Source organism: Cyprinodon variegatus, unplaced genomic scaffold, assembly GCF_000732505.1.
Source record: "Cyprinodon variegatus isolate N-32 unplaced genomic scaffold, C_variegatus-1.0 Scaffold370, whole genome shotgun sequence".
Taxonomy (NCBI): domain Eukaryota; kingdom Metazoa; phylum Chordata; class Actinopteri; order Cyprinodontiformes; family Cyprinodontidae; genus Cyprinodon; species Cyprinodon variegatus.
In genome coordinates, this window is record NW_015150823.1 from 607,572 (window position 1) to 621,394 (window position 13,823).

The following is a 13,823-nucleotide window of genomic DNA, read 5'->3' on the forward strand; positions in this document are numbered from 1 at the left end:
TCTAGATTCAGATTTTTTGCAGTGTGGCTATGTGTTTCCTGGACGGGGCTGCCTGTGGAGCTGGTTTACAAGTTCTTATTTTTCATCTATGCTTCTTTTTCTATGTCTGCTTCTGTCTCCTTGAACCCCAGTCGGCCTCAGCAGATGGCCGCTCACACTGAGCCTGGTTCTGCTGGAGGTTTCTTCCTGTTAAAAAAGGGAGTTTTTCCTCTCCACTGTGGCTTCAAGCATGCTTGGTGTGAGGGATTGCCTTCCAGTCAATGAGACAATACAATCACCTGGTTTTCCTTAGTTAAGAAACTGAACCAATCCGACTGTATGATCTGGATGAATTGTAAAGTGCCTTGAGATTACAGGTGCTTTGAATTGGATCTATAGAACCATTGGTTCTTTTATACATTATAGATTCTGTATCTTCCCCCAGTTTCCATCCTTTTTCTTTAGAAACCACTTTATTTTTTTTTTTACCTGATATTTTGGATAAAGGCGCGTGCATTAAAGGCTGGTTGGTCCAGTTGTACTGTCTATCTGTGGAAACCATATTTAGTAAAATTCCAAAAACAGAACACAATATTCATTATTAATGCATTTGCAGCAGCTGTGGCGTGGGGATAAAGCATGAGACCCATGTAGACTTTGATCCTGGTTCCAGCCTGGTTCCCCGCTTTCCCTACTCCCGTTTCCTGTCTGCCTAATTACAGAAATCATATAAAGAAAGGCCTCTACAGCCTAAAAAAAGGTTATTAAACTTATATGATTAAATATTTCCATCAACTTCAAAACTATTATTATTATTATCCACATTAATGTTACACATATATAAAACCAGCAAGTTTCAGTGCAAGAATTATAAAATAAGCAAGTACATTTTCTCTAAATAAGGTTATTTCTCCTTGATTTAAGCAATTAACTAAGACTAGTTACCAAAGGAAAAAGATATATAGATTAAGAAATTACAATTTCGTTATCTTATTTCAGGAGTGAAATATCTAATTGTGTTATTTTAAAAGGCAATAATATTTATTCCACTGACAGATTATCTTACCTGCTAAAATTAAAGGTGTATACACACTTTTTTTCAGGTCTTTTTGTGAAGGGAATTTGATCAACCTTTCTAATTGCTCTTTATAACAAATAAAGAACCAATAATTTAATGGTAGCAACTGAATCCATTGTAGAGTGTAGCCATGGTGAATTTCAAATTTAACCTGCTTCAAATGCATTACAGAAGTGCAGTGAAGGAGCCGTCTCTCGCACATGTACAGCTGGGTCCAAACAAATCTGAGTGAATAAATGCCATTTTGGTTCATTTATCCTAAGTTTTTTTTGATGCAGTGCATTATTGGCTGAAAATGTACCACTAAAACTGAGCAAAACATAGAAAATGTTCAGGTTGCTTCATGCAATCGTAGGATGTCGAATTGTTTGGACAAATTCTGACTCTCTGTTAATTAAAAAAAGGTCTTTACTTGTTTTATAACTATTTTCTTCATGGTTACTTTGTCTGAACACATTTATTATTGAGTCCTTCTTAGCCTAATAAATTCCCATTTTATCTTGATGTGGTTTGTTCATGTTTGTATTTTTCTTTTATCACCCTTGAAACAACACTATTACAAAATGTCCTTAAAAACAAGTCAGACGACATCTCCAAAACAAGCCAGTCATGCGTCCTGTTTTTATTACAAACAGAGGTCAGAAGAATGTTCAACTGGAGATAGAAGGTTTATTATTGAATGGCTAAGATCAGAAAAGGTTCAACCCTGTTGGTTTAAGAGGACTTTCCCAGTTCTGTGACGTTAATAAGACCTAATTTACATCTTAGTTTGAGTACCTGGGTGATCAGCATGACTAATATATCAGGTACGGTGTTTTCACTGGAAAAGGAACAATCTGCAGCATGTAGGAAACCATCTGCTCTGTGATTCCACCCACAGCCTGGGGAACATTATGCTCAGCAACATGCATGGGATGAGTTTACACGGTTTTTCTCCCATCGAAATAATATATAAATTCAAGACACACTTAATATTATCAGCTTTCTGATGGCATTTTAGCAAAAGGATTTTTATCAAAAACATAATTAATGTGCACAAATAAGGAATAGTTGTATTAACCATATATTTAAACAGAGTTTTATGGGGCCCCCAGGAACTTGGGGGCACCTCTCCTGTAGTCTATGTTTATCTCCACAGGCAGTGCTGGTGGGACCAGAGAGGCAGCTGATCAACCTACCATCTGAGGCCAAATGATCAGCTTACAAGAAGAAGAACTTCAAGAGTTGACTGACGGATTTCTTGAGGTGCAACATACAGTTAAAGTTATGTCAGTGTGGCTGGAACCAGGCAATGCAATGTGCAACTTGTGCAATGCATAATGTGCAATTACTATTGTACAATAACCTGTTTCTTTATATTTGATACCCAGTGCAATAGCTATATATAAATATAAATATCCATCCATATGAATACCCATGTAAACACACTGTGCAATAAATCTGTATAATAATCCTGCTATTAAAAAATGAAATAAAATAAGAAAGCTGTCATATGTGGACGCACTGTTCATACTGTATATATCCCATGCATCTTTTTCTTCCTTTGGCGCCTTCTTCTTCTCTTTTTGAATATTTGAGCTGATGTAACGAGTAAATTTCTCCTCCGTCAGATCAATAAAGTCAATCAATCAATCAGGGCAGCAGGGCTTTATCCTGCTGATTTTAAAGGCTTGTCTACACTGCCATCTAGTGGAGATTAAGCATAGTGGCGTATATTCTGCAGTCACTCTGCAGCTGTGACATACTCACATATTACTGTAGTTTAGGTCGATGTACATTTTTCAGTATATTTTAATCATTTGAAGCTTTTTTTTTTATTAATCAACATCACCTTTTAATTGAAATGTTCAGCTATAAACGCCAATGGTTCTCTTGTTACTAAGGAGGAACAAATAAGCTGTTAAACTACCCTAATCTTTACTTAATAGGCATCAAATTTGGACTCACTCTGCATCTACGAAGATGAAATGTTTTATATTTTTATAGAATAGAATATGATTTAAAAAAAAAAATACCCCTTGTTGCCATACAGTGGGGAAAGTCGGGTGTTTCAGGGGCAAAGGGAAATTTAATAACATCTATTAGAATCTGCTATCTGCAGTAAAATTGCAGATAGTAAATAGTTTACCACTTAATTTAAATGAATAATTTGGTTTAAGTTTGCTATTTATTTCTAAAGACAAATTCGCATCTTTTAATCATTTTAATTAAACTCAACTGTGCACCATCTGAGTTTGAAAACCATTTAGATTTGGTATAAATCTGCTCTGTGACCTAACTTATTTGTGATAAGCATTTAAAAGGAGGTTTTATGACATAACACAACAAATTCACCAAAATCTGAGTCTTGTTGACCTACTGATTAAAAATGTTTGGCAATATGTTATCCAATTAACACCATTTTAAAGTTTACTTTAACACTTTAATGTGCTGTAAGAAAAAAAAACTTTTAAAAATAAAAAAATGTGAGAATTGGGTTATAACCTTCCTGCGCAAGTTAATTCCATAAAAACTCTTGAAAAGTTGGCCTACATTACATTGCATTTTGTCTTTAAAAAAAAAAGTGAATACTCCCATTTATACAAAAAGAAATGTTTTATTTTTTTATTAAAGGGTAAACAATTACGGTATTAAAGGAAAACTTAAAAATGGCTTTATTTAAAAATATTAAAACAATATTTTACAAGTAATCGAGTAGGTTTAAATGTTAAAGCCAACCTTTTTTTTTTTTTTTTTTTAAACCAGCCTGTTCTTGTCAATCTTTCACGTATTCCTGTGTCAGAAGCCTCTCGTTAATTGATGGTTCATTCCTCCAATGAAGAGTACGTATAACACTCGTGACGCAAGCTTGAATCCACCTCCGACCAATCAGACTAATGGTTTTTTGAGTTACGACCAATTACATTTGAGGGGTGGGACCATTATTCAAGAAGCGCGAACGGTTAAGGGCAGCTATAAGAAAATGGCGATGTTGTTTAGTTATTTATGCGAGTAAGGTTGTATTTACTCTTTTAGAATTCTAGAAAACCTATTTTTTTAGGTCTGATAGTTTCAGTTTTATAGCGGAAGTATTAGGCTATTTTAACAACCACCTTTTAAACATTTCTAAGGCGTCACGTTTGACTGAAGTTTATAAAGCTGTATGTAGTAATATTTGTTTGCTAGCAGGTAGCGCTTAGCATCAAAGTATGAAGTTAGTTAAAGTTAGGCTTTTAAACGAGGCTGAAGTTATTGCTTGATATAAAAGACCGACATGTCTAAGCTGTTAGTCAACATTTGACCAAAACCGATCCGTTTTCACCATTTTGTTGAGCTAAACGGGCTGTATTTATGGCCATATCATAGCAGTATGGCCCTGCACAACCTAGTGTTTGTTATCGATGTCGATTATGAAGATTTCCAGACAGACAGTCGGCTCGATGTTCGAAACAATTTCATAAAACGGGGAATATTATATATCCTTTTGCATTTCGGCTACAAATATGGGTTTGAGAAGGTGCGTTGGGGTTACAGTTTTTTCCAGGCGAAGGCTGGTCGCAATGCGGGCGTCATATCGAGAGGATCTGACTTTAAGGAGCTGCGAAACAAAACATTTGAGGATTTTGAGCAGGAGTTTGAAGCCAGATTTGAGCTGAAGGATAAAGTGCGTCCTTCTCAACACAGGCGACAGACAAATAAAGCGGTTTCTGTTCAAAACGCTGTGAAGGAAACTCTGTTGGACTTCCAGTGGGACAGACCAGACATCACCTCTCCTACCAAACTTTCCCTGAGGCCAAGGAAGTCTGGTCTGGTTGGAAAACTTGCTCTGTCTCAACTAAATGACTCTGTTAGCAGTGGCAGGAACATGGTGTTTGTAGTCTCACGGTGTCCCCATTCAAGGGCCCATTTTCTGGACTACCTGTCTTTAAAAGAGGACGATCTGCCATCAGATGTGACCGAATACATCCTGCCAAAGAGTCTTAACGACTTGCTTGTTCAGCAACAAGTTGTTCTTCACTGGATTGACAGTCGGTTACAGTTTGAGGTGAGTGCTCCAATATGATGGACATACTGTCATCAAACATTCATGTTTTACTGATTAACAAATAGGATGCCTAAGAATGAATTTATAGTAGCTGTTCTTTGATTTACATATAGTCCAAAATAATTTTTTTTTTTTCAGATAAACTGCTTAAGGAAGTTAGAAACTACTCTTTTTGTATTTGTTTTTTGTGTGTGGCCCTTTTGTTTACATCAGCCTTTTGGCGTAATCCTTGGTATTTGCTTTTGAAAAATCCCTGTTAGATGCCTCTTGTTCAATGTTCATTGTAAAACCAGGTTTGATATCATCTGGAATAATTGTCTTATTTACCATTTGCTCAGATTTCCTCTCTTCTGATCATTACAGGTGTCTATTGAAGCTATTTTCAGTTCTTTATGTGTGGTGCTGCAGGTGCTTATTTTTAGGCAGTTTGTTATAAGTTTGTCTAAAATGTAAAACCCTGATCTAAATCTATGTTGTACAATTATAAATAAGCTCTGTCTTTTCTAATAGAAGCTTTAGGGACAGGAACTCCAGGACAGGAAGCAGAACCAGATGTTTTAATCCTCTGTACGGTTCAATTCAGTTTATTTATATAGTCCAATTCACAGCACATGTCATCTCAAGGCACTTTCCAGTTCACCAGATCATCCAGTCAGATTGATTCAAAGTTTTCTATCTAAGGAAAACCAGCTGATTGCATTGAATCATTGACTCAAAGGCAATCCCTTCCACTATCCATGCTTGTAGCGACAGTGGAGAGGAAAAACTTTTTAGCTTTTAACAAGAAAAAACCTCCAGCAGAACCAGGCTCAGTGTGAGCGGCCATCTGCTGAGACCGACTGTTGTGGGTGGTTGTGCTTCACTTTTTCATCAGCATGGAAGAACTCATCAGGTCTGCACACAGCTGTGACCACAACACAGAAGAGCATCTTTGGGATGAAATGAACCAGGCCCTTTTGTTCAATATAGTTGTCTAATATCGTAATCAAAGTGATGAAACAGTGTTTCCTATTTCTCAATAATTATAAACTGAAATTTACCTCATACTTTGAATCTTTATTCAAACATCTTTGCAGACTGTATTATCACATCTGGATAGAGTTTACTTTGGAAATATAAGAAACCGGGAGACTTTTTTTTCATTTCTTCTGAAAGAAACTGTCTTGGTAATAGATCATTTGTTGGAGAACTGGGATAGTTCCATTGACAAGTCAACTCACTGTATTCACCAGGCTACATAAGTAGAAATCTTTTTGAGAAAACACACAATGACTAAAATTAAAAATGCATATAATTTAGATTAGATTAGATGAACTTTATTGATCTCACAGTGGAGAAATTCACGGGTTACATATTGGCATAGTTAATAAAGAAGATGCAAACAAGGAGGAAAAAGTTGCATTAAGAATAAACAATATATATACGGTGTATCAAGGCATATATAGTATAACAAGATAAATAAGGAAGTGTATATAATACAAATCTAGATAAATAAAAAAAAACTATTGGTCACAAAACCTGAAAAGTAACAACTGTGTTGAAACACTGCATTTCCACATACAAAACAGCAGCAAAATACAGCTCAATGTCCAGCTCATCGTTGCCACGTAGCATTTGGAAACAGAATACAAGTTTTAAACCTTTGTCACACCAAGACGATTCCTCAGCCTATCCTTGAAATGGTTTGAAAACGCTTTCTTGTTTACTCAGATTCCACCAGCTGGCTTTTTTTCTCTTTCATTTCTTCTGCTCTGTATGCCCCTAAACCCCCCTGGTTTATAGATATTAAATTCTACCTCAAGGTTATTACTGGATCTAGTCATGCTTAAGGCAAAATAATCACCAAAAGAAACAAAACTTTCCAGTAAATTTGACCTTCCAAGTTCATTCTACAGGGAACTGTTACTTCTGGCTTTAAAAAAATCCTGGGGAAAAAACGGCATCCAGAAGGAACATCTAACAGTGTCCCACACAGTCTTATCGAATCTTCTTGTCTTATTGCAGGTAATGAGTTGTGAGGACTCTTTTGGTTCTGACAAGCTGTCTGCAGTACTCGCTGAAGTTGGTGGCAGAGTGATCCCCGTGGTTGCCCTGTTGAACCTCTGCTCCAGTCGCAGATCAGACTCAGGACCTGAGGGAGAAACGTTCTTGATCAACTCCAGCATCGGATATCTCCTGTCACCTGAGAAGCTCCACCATCTGGCTTTTCCTGCCTCATCTGGTGTTCTGCGGTGGGATCATGGTTCGTAGACACAGATGATATATTAACACAAATAACAAAGTTCAGTGTATTATGTATGGAGCTTGTTTATCCCAATCCAAACTAAAATGGACTTCTTAATATACGTCTTATCCTTTTAAATAACTTTGCACTTTTTAAAAAACTGTAACACATGTAGCACAAACGATATAAGTGACTAAACATGATAGATACCAAAATTCAACTCTTTGCAGATGATTGAAGTGGAGAAGTTTGGTATCAATTTATAATAGATGTTTGTTTGCTTTTTCTTGTGTTTCATTTTTTACTGAATTAGAAAATTCGACTCATAGCTGCCACGTCGTGGTGGACCCGGTGTCTCGTGGTCAGAGGTTTCTGCAGGACTCTGCAGAGGTGTACCTGAAAGGCGTGCTGCAGGGCTGGGATGCTTCATTGCTGACACAAACGTCCACAGAGTCGTGGGTGCTGCAGAACAACGAAGCTGCTGCCTTCTCTCATCTGCTCAGGCAGCTGTCTGCCCTTTCTCTTCATATGGTGAGAGGCTGACAAGAAGCACCACATGTTTTTTTTTGCATGTTCTGTGACATTCATGCTCCCAGGGGTTAAGGCATTTTGGTACTGTACAATTGAACCTAGGGCTGGGCGATATAGAAAAAAAGCTTATCGATAAAAAAAAAAAAATGCATATTGATCGATATCGATAATTATTGAAAAAATTTGAAACCATATTTTATGTGCAGCTCTGCCTGGACATTTTATGATATTGCTAAATGATTTAATTATAATAAAGAACACAAACACAGACTTCTAATTAAATCTTTATTTAACCAACTTTTTTAACCATAACAGAATTGTTTTAAAGAAAAATAACTTAAGAGACCTGAGTTATGTTATTAAATACTGACAAAGAATAAACTAAAGTGACCAAAATAAATATAACAAATAAATAATTGGACCCCCACCCCCCTGGCCGCCACCCGCATTCCTGCTTTAACCTGAGTTATTACTTTGAAGTTGCTGGCCCCTCAGCATTTTTCTCTCAATTGTTAGAACTATGTGGGACACTGCCCAGAATTGAAAATATATATACATTTTCCCGAAATTCCCGAAGATTCCTCAGAGGAGAGCCGCGCCGGGGCCTACACAGCTCCTACTCCTGCGGGTGTGAGCGGCTGAGATGATAAAACAAGTTGGCTATGTTATCAGACTTCGTTTTCACTGGTTCCCGACACATTTTCCAGATGACTGTGGCTTGTTTTTTGTCCGACTTGCCATGACCGAAACACTGCCAAACTGGCGAACTACAAAAACCCTTCTTTGAAACAATTTCCTCCGCCTCTCCTTGCTGCGACATCTTCATGTGCTCTGTGTTGTGGTTTGAGAGGGCGGCGCTTTGTGACGGCGTGTGACTAGCATAAACCTACATGCTAGGCTACAATGAGAAGGAAGGAAAACTGCGTTTCTTTTTATTGAACTTTTATCGACTCTTTTTTTCTATTGCGCCACACGCCTATCAATCGATATATATCGTTATTGAATTATCGCCCAGCCCTAATTGAACCATAATCAGGATAATCAGGACTCTATCCACCAAAAATCCAACTTGGTTTTTGTGTTATGCATATTTTTACACTATATAGATGCATGAGTTTTTAAAGCCCTGTCCAGACATTCGCAGTGCTTTTCATATGAGGAGGAATATTTAAAACTTAAGTTTTAGAAATGAAAGGCATGGAAATGGTTTGTGTTAATCATTTTGGTTTCCCTGCTTTTTACAGCAGATACTTTACTACGAAAAACACGGCAGTTTTCATCCAATATATGGTACCTACCAGAGAAAGACGAGTAAATGGGCCGGCTGAGTGTTTGACCAACGTTAGCATTTTGTCCTGGTGTTGGCTGATGTGAGCATGTGTCGGCTGATTCAGCAGCCATGCCTTAAAATCATGTGAAGGGGATGACTTGCTGCTCCCTCTGTTAGCTTTCTATTGTTAATGTTTTGGTTAATATCCCAGTCAAGGTTTCTTTTATGTTCAGAATAAAACTTGTTTAACATTTAGCATTTTACGTGTTTTGTAGGTGTCATGATCTTGATGACAGACAATTTGCACAGGCATTGTAATTTCTATTATGTATATACAGCAATAGAAAGCTATATCGGCCCCAAAAATTCCCTCCCCGATCTGCACTGGAAGCACAATCTGTACCATCAGCTTATTTGCACACCTCAAAGCAAATATTCATCCAGATTGACATAAATAATGTAATAATGCTACTCAAAGTCCTTACTTATATCTTTAAATTATAAAAAGAAAAAGCTAAACTATCATATTAATGACTTTTCTGATAGAATTTGATGCATTTTACATCCTCTCTAGATGTCAGAGAGGAAATACGATTCGTCTTCATTTCAGTTTTATCTCTTTAGATTATGCACCATATACTAAAAAAAGTTCACCAAGAAGGCAAACACAGAATGACTACATTTATTAAAAAAAAAACTAGGAGGAAGTAGAGTAGGATCGCACTTCTGGTAAAGACCGGGCACAAACGAGTGATATAACAGAAATGGTGTAAACACATTTATTCTCTCAGAAAATAAATTCAACTTTTGCAAATTGTAGTTTAGTATGCTCATTATAAGTAGGAAAAAAAAGGAATTTGCTATCCATTTATAAAGCAGAAACAAGGACGACTTTGATGTATTTCTGGTTGTGCAAATTAGCTGATATAATCTGATGTAATGTTTTCTAAGTATCTGGTCCAAACATAAATCAAACCCATACTATATAGAAACAGACTTGATAAAATGTTTTCATCACAAAGTTCACAATTAGATTCAAAGATGTGTGTCAATAATAGGGTTGTCAAAAGTATTGAAACTCAAAAAAGTATCGATACTGAAATGTTGTATCCGGATATAATACTCGTTTTTAAAAGTATCGATACAGTGCCGTCACCAGTGGAACCTAAGCAGTCATTCATCTAAAGTGCAGAATAGAGGACAATGCACTTTCAGAACACTGTGTGATTGAATAATTCTGTGCTCTTTTCAGTTTCAGACTTTTTTTTTGTAAGAGGTGCAGCTGCTGAGAATTATTTTTTATTTATTTTTTTATTATTTAAGTTTTTTATCAAGCTTGCTTAATATTATGCACAGTATACAACCTTTATTGTGTTTATTTATTGTATTTTATTTATTATTGAAAATATTTCTGTAGAATTTTGGAGTCTTTGTTTTTATCCTTGTGGTATCGAAAATGGTATCGAGTATCAAATATTTTCCTTAGTATCGGTATCGAGTTGAAAAGTTTAGTATCGTGACAACCCTAGTCAATAAAGGGTTTTTATTTCCATTTAAAAGCTGTAGTTTAATACAAAAAAAAGAGATCACTCTTGTTTCATCGATCGGGTGACAGTTGTTTACTTTCGACATACACAAACATTCGTACACAAAACTTTATTTTTCCATCCATCCATTTTCCGTCATGCTTTATCGGAGCTGGGGTATCCAGCGCTGCTGGTGCCTATCTCCAGCCGTCTATGGGCAAGAAGCAAGGTACACCCTGGATAGGTCGCCAGTCAATTCCATCAAACTCAAAATGATGCACAATGCATCCTCGGAAAGTAGGACTATAGCAAGACAACGCATCTTTTCACTATGATGGCCATAAACAAAAAGCAGATGTTGTTTTATAGTCGAAAGGGCGAAACTGTGGTTGGAAAATTTAGATTTCTATTAATTTCTTCTTCATATATTGATATATGCCATTTATTCTCTTAAGAAAATGTTTTTAACTCTGTTTCAAGGCCAAAAAATTTCTGAGTGAGGGATGGTTGTAGACAAGACATACTTATTCCCATAACAAGCTAAATTCTTTCTCTAGGTTTGTTCATTGTTTAACCAAAGTGAATGTAATTTGGTTTGACTCTGACACAACCTTCACAGCTTTTTCATCATCATAAGTAAGGGAGACGAACTCTTTCTAGCTCAGAACAGGGCAGACCATCGTGTGGGTGTGACGTTGTGAATGTCTTGTCCTCAATTTACGTTGAAAAGTAAACAAAGGGCAGACTGAGTAAAATCCATCAATCTCATTTATTTAACTGGACTGTAGAGTTGAAAACTTTTTTCTCACAACGAAGCTTATTGAAAGTCTTCTGTAACCAGCAGATCATATTTTTATAGCTTTAATACAGTGGTTTATTTTTATAAAGTCTATAGTATAGTATAGTCCAAACCCTAGAGGAAAGCAGCCCCATGCTCTTTGTTATTTTGTTTTTTTGTCTAGTCCATGTTATTCAGTTGGGACAATGAACATGTTTTAGAACAGAAATGAAAAATGTATGAATCGAATAATGAATGAACATTTCCTTACTGACCTTTGATCCTTTCCTTCCCTCCTCTGTCCCCACAGCTCGCTGAAGTCAGTCAGAAAGGCTTGCTGTGCTCAGCTGTCTTCTCTCCGCTGTCCCAGTCCACGGCTCTTCTCACCGTTCTCCAGCCAAACATCTTACAGCACGACCAGCTGCTGAGCACCGATATCACCGTCTCAGACCAAACCTCTGCTGATCTGCCAGATGTGGTGAATAGTGTCCTGGGTGTAATCTATGACATCATGAATCAGGACGGCGAAGGGCCCAAAGGTGGGAATCAAAATAAAACTAAACTCATTTCATGAATATGCTGGTGAAGATTCTCAGTCATCCAGGTCATAGTCATTCTAAAAAAAAGTTACAAATCATTTCGCTGGACTTGGTTTCCAATTTGAATTTTAAACCTGGAAACAAAGTCCAGTGGATTGATTTTAAAACATTTTTGGAATCATTACATAATTTTACAGATAAAGGGGGAATATTAACATGTTTCAAGTTATGAAGATGGAAATTCAAAAGATATTCAAGCAGAATTAATAAATATCCTCTATTTTCTAAGTGCGGAGGAAATAACTGAGGGGCTTGTCCTCTCCCCCACTCTCACATTTCCATTACCCCTCTGAAACCGATCCGTGCTGAAGTCGGACCGAGCTTGGATTAGTTAATCGGACTGAGCTTGGTTCTTATGACCATTACACATCACGCTAGCACAGTTCCTCGCCTCCTGTCAGTGGTCAACGATGCCACAGCCTTTAAGGCACGGAATTACACAAACAAACATGGCGACGCCCATAACATTCAAGAACTTATGTACCAGGATAGCATCCTGCACCAAAATTTCAATTAGAGCCTCGGTCCTTGCACCATCCCAGGTCGCACATCACTCTTCATACCATTTATCGTTAATAAGCTAAGAAGGCTTTTGTGTTGTGAACAGGCGAATTGCAAAGCTGGACACGCCGGAAAACCTGCGAAATGAGTCAGCTGACTGTAAATAGGAGATGAGGCGGATCTGCTCATGCACTCTTTATCAGAGAACTGAGCCACAGATGAACCGTGCCGAGTCCTACTGTAGAATTAGTTCTAGATTTAGCACAGGTCGGTTGTGTTGTCGGTTGTGCTCCATTTACACTCAAGAGTTATCTTTCGTACCGTGCTCTGACCTTTCTCAGCACAGTTTCACAAGGCTAGTGTAAATGGTGCTACTGTCTTTGTTTACAGTACATGTTTACTGTTTCCATCAGCAGGGTCTGCTAACTTATTTACTGTTTGCTTTAATTACAGATTGAATTGAGATCAAATTTCCCAGAAGGCGTGATTGAAATAAGTCCATTTATTCATTGTAATTTCTGCCACAAGTTAATAAATTAAAGGAAGAAAAATATGAATGATGCATTTTTCCTTCTTCTAGACTTCAAGCTGAGTTTTTAGATTTGATGTTTTGCATTGCATTTAGTTAGATATGAACTTTGATTTGATCGTGTGGAAAAATTAATTTGGCACTTTAGTATGATTTCCTGTTCCTCGGCTCATATCACCAGTTTTTTTTTCTTCCCCTGGGAAACGATCGGTGGGAAACCTGCAGAGAAGTCTGGTTTTATTTATTGTATTTATGAAATTTAAAGTTTTGTATGCGTAGAGATAAATGCAGCGACATGTTTTTAATGTGTTGTGAGATTTAAGTACATAACTTTGCTGTTGTCTGTTTTAAAGATGAGGTGAAGGATTCTCAGGCGCCAGAGTGGGTTCTACAGGAACTCAGCTACAGGCCCAAAACAACCAACATGCTGGAGACCTGGTTCCCCCAGTCGGATCAGTCAGGAGTGAGCGCCACTTTAATGGAGTCAATAAGGTACAGGAGCGACACCCTTCTGTTTGTATTTGGTCAAGCTTGTACAAATTTGACAAAGATCGTTTGAAAAAGGAGAAACGGATAAAATAATATTTTTTTTTTTTTTTTACTGCATTTCTAGCTGTGTAGATGACTTGTCTCCTTATGATGGTAAATCACTATCCATTACAGAGCAAATTAACCCTTTATAGGCCACTCAGTGAAATACTTTGATAATAATTTCAAGCCAATAGTTTTATTACCTTATTACCTTTGTAACATAAAAAAAAAATGGATATTTTGATGTAAAAAA

The 13,823-nt window shown here is 37.0% G+C and overlaps 1 protein-coding gene across 3 annotated transcripts in view; it reads left to right on the forward strand.

The window, feature by feature from the left end:
• Positions 1-4,004: 4,004 nt before the first annotated feature.
• The window catches only part of ticrr (TOPBP1-interacting checkpoint and replication regulator), a 28,216-nt gene continuing 18,397 nt past the window's right edge, over positions 4,005-13,823 (forward strand). For 2 of the 3 annotated variants that reach the window (XM_015386518.1, XM_015386520.1), the window contains exons 1-5: positions 4,005-5,081; positions 7,086-7,323; positions 7,619-7,836; positions 11,721-11,949; positions 13,393-13,531. In XM_015386518.1, coding sequence (XP_015242004.1) covers positions 4,407-5,081; positions 7,086-7,323; positions 7,619-7,836; positions 11,721-11,949; positions 13,393-13,531 — 1,499 coding nt within the window. In that variant the 5' untranslated portion in view covers positions 4,005-4,406. The remainder of the gene's footprint in view (positions 5,082-7,085; positions 7,324-7,618; positions 7,837-11,720; positions 11,950-13,392; positions 13,532-13,823) is intronic. The other variant, XM_015386519.1, reaches the window with a different exon arrangement.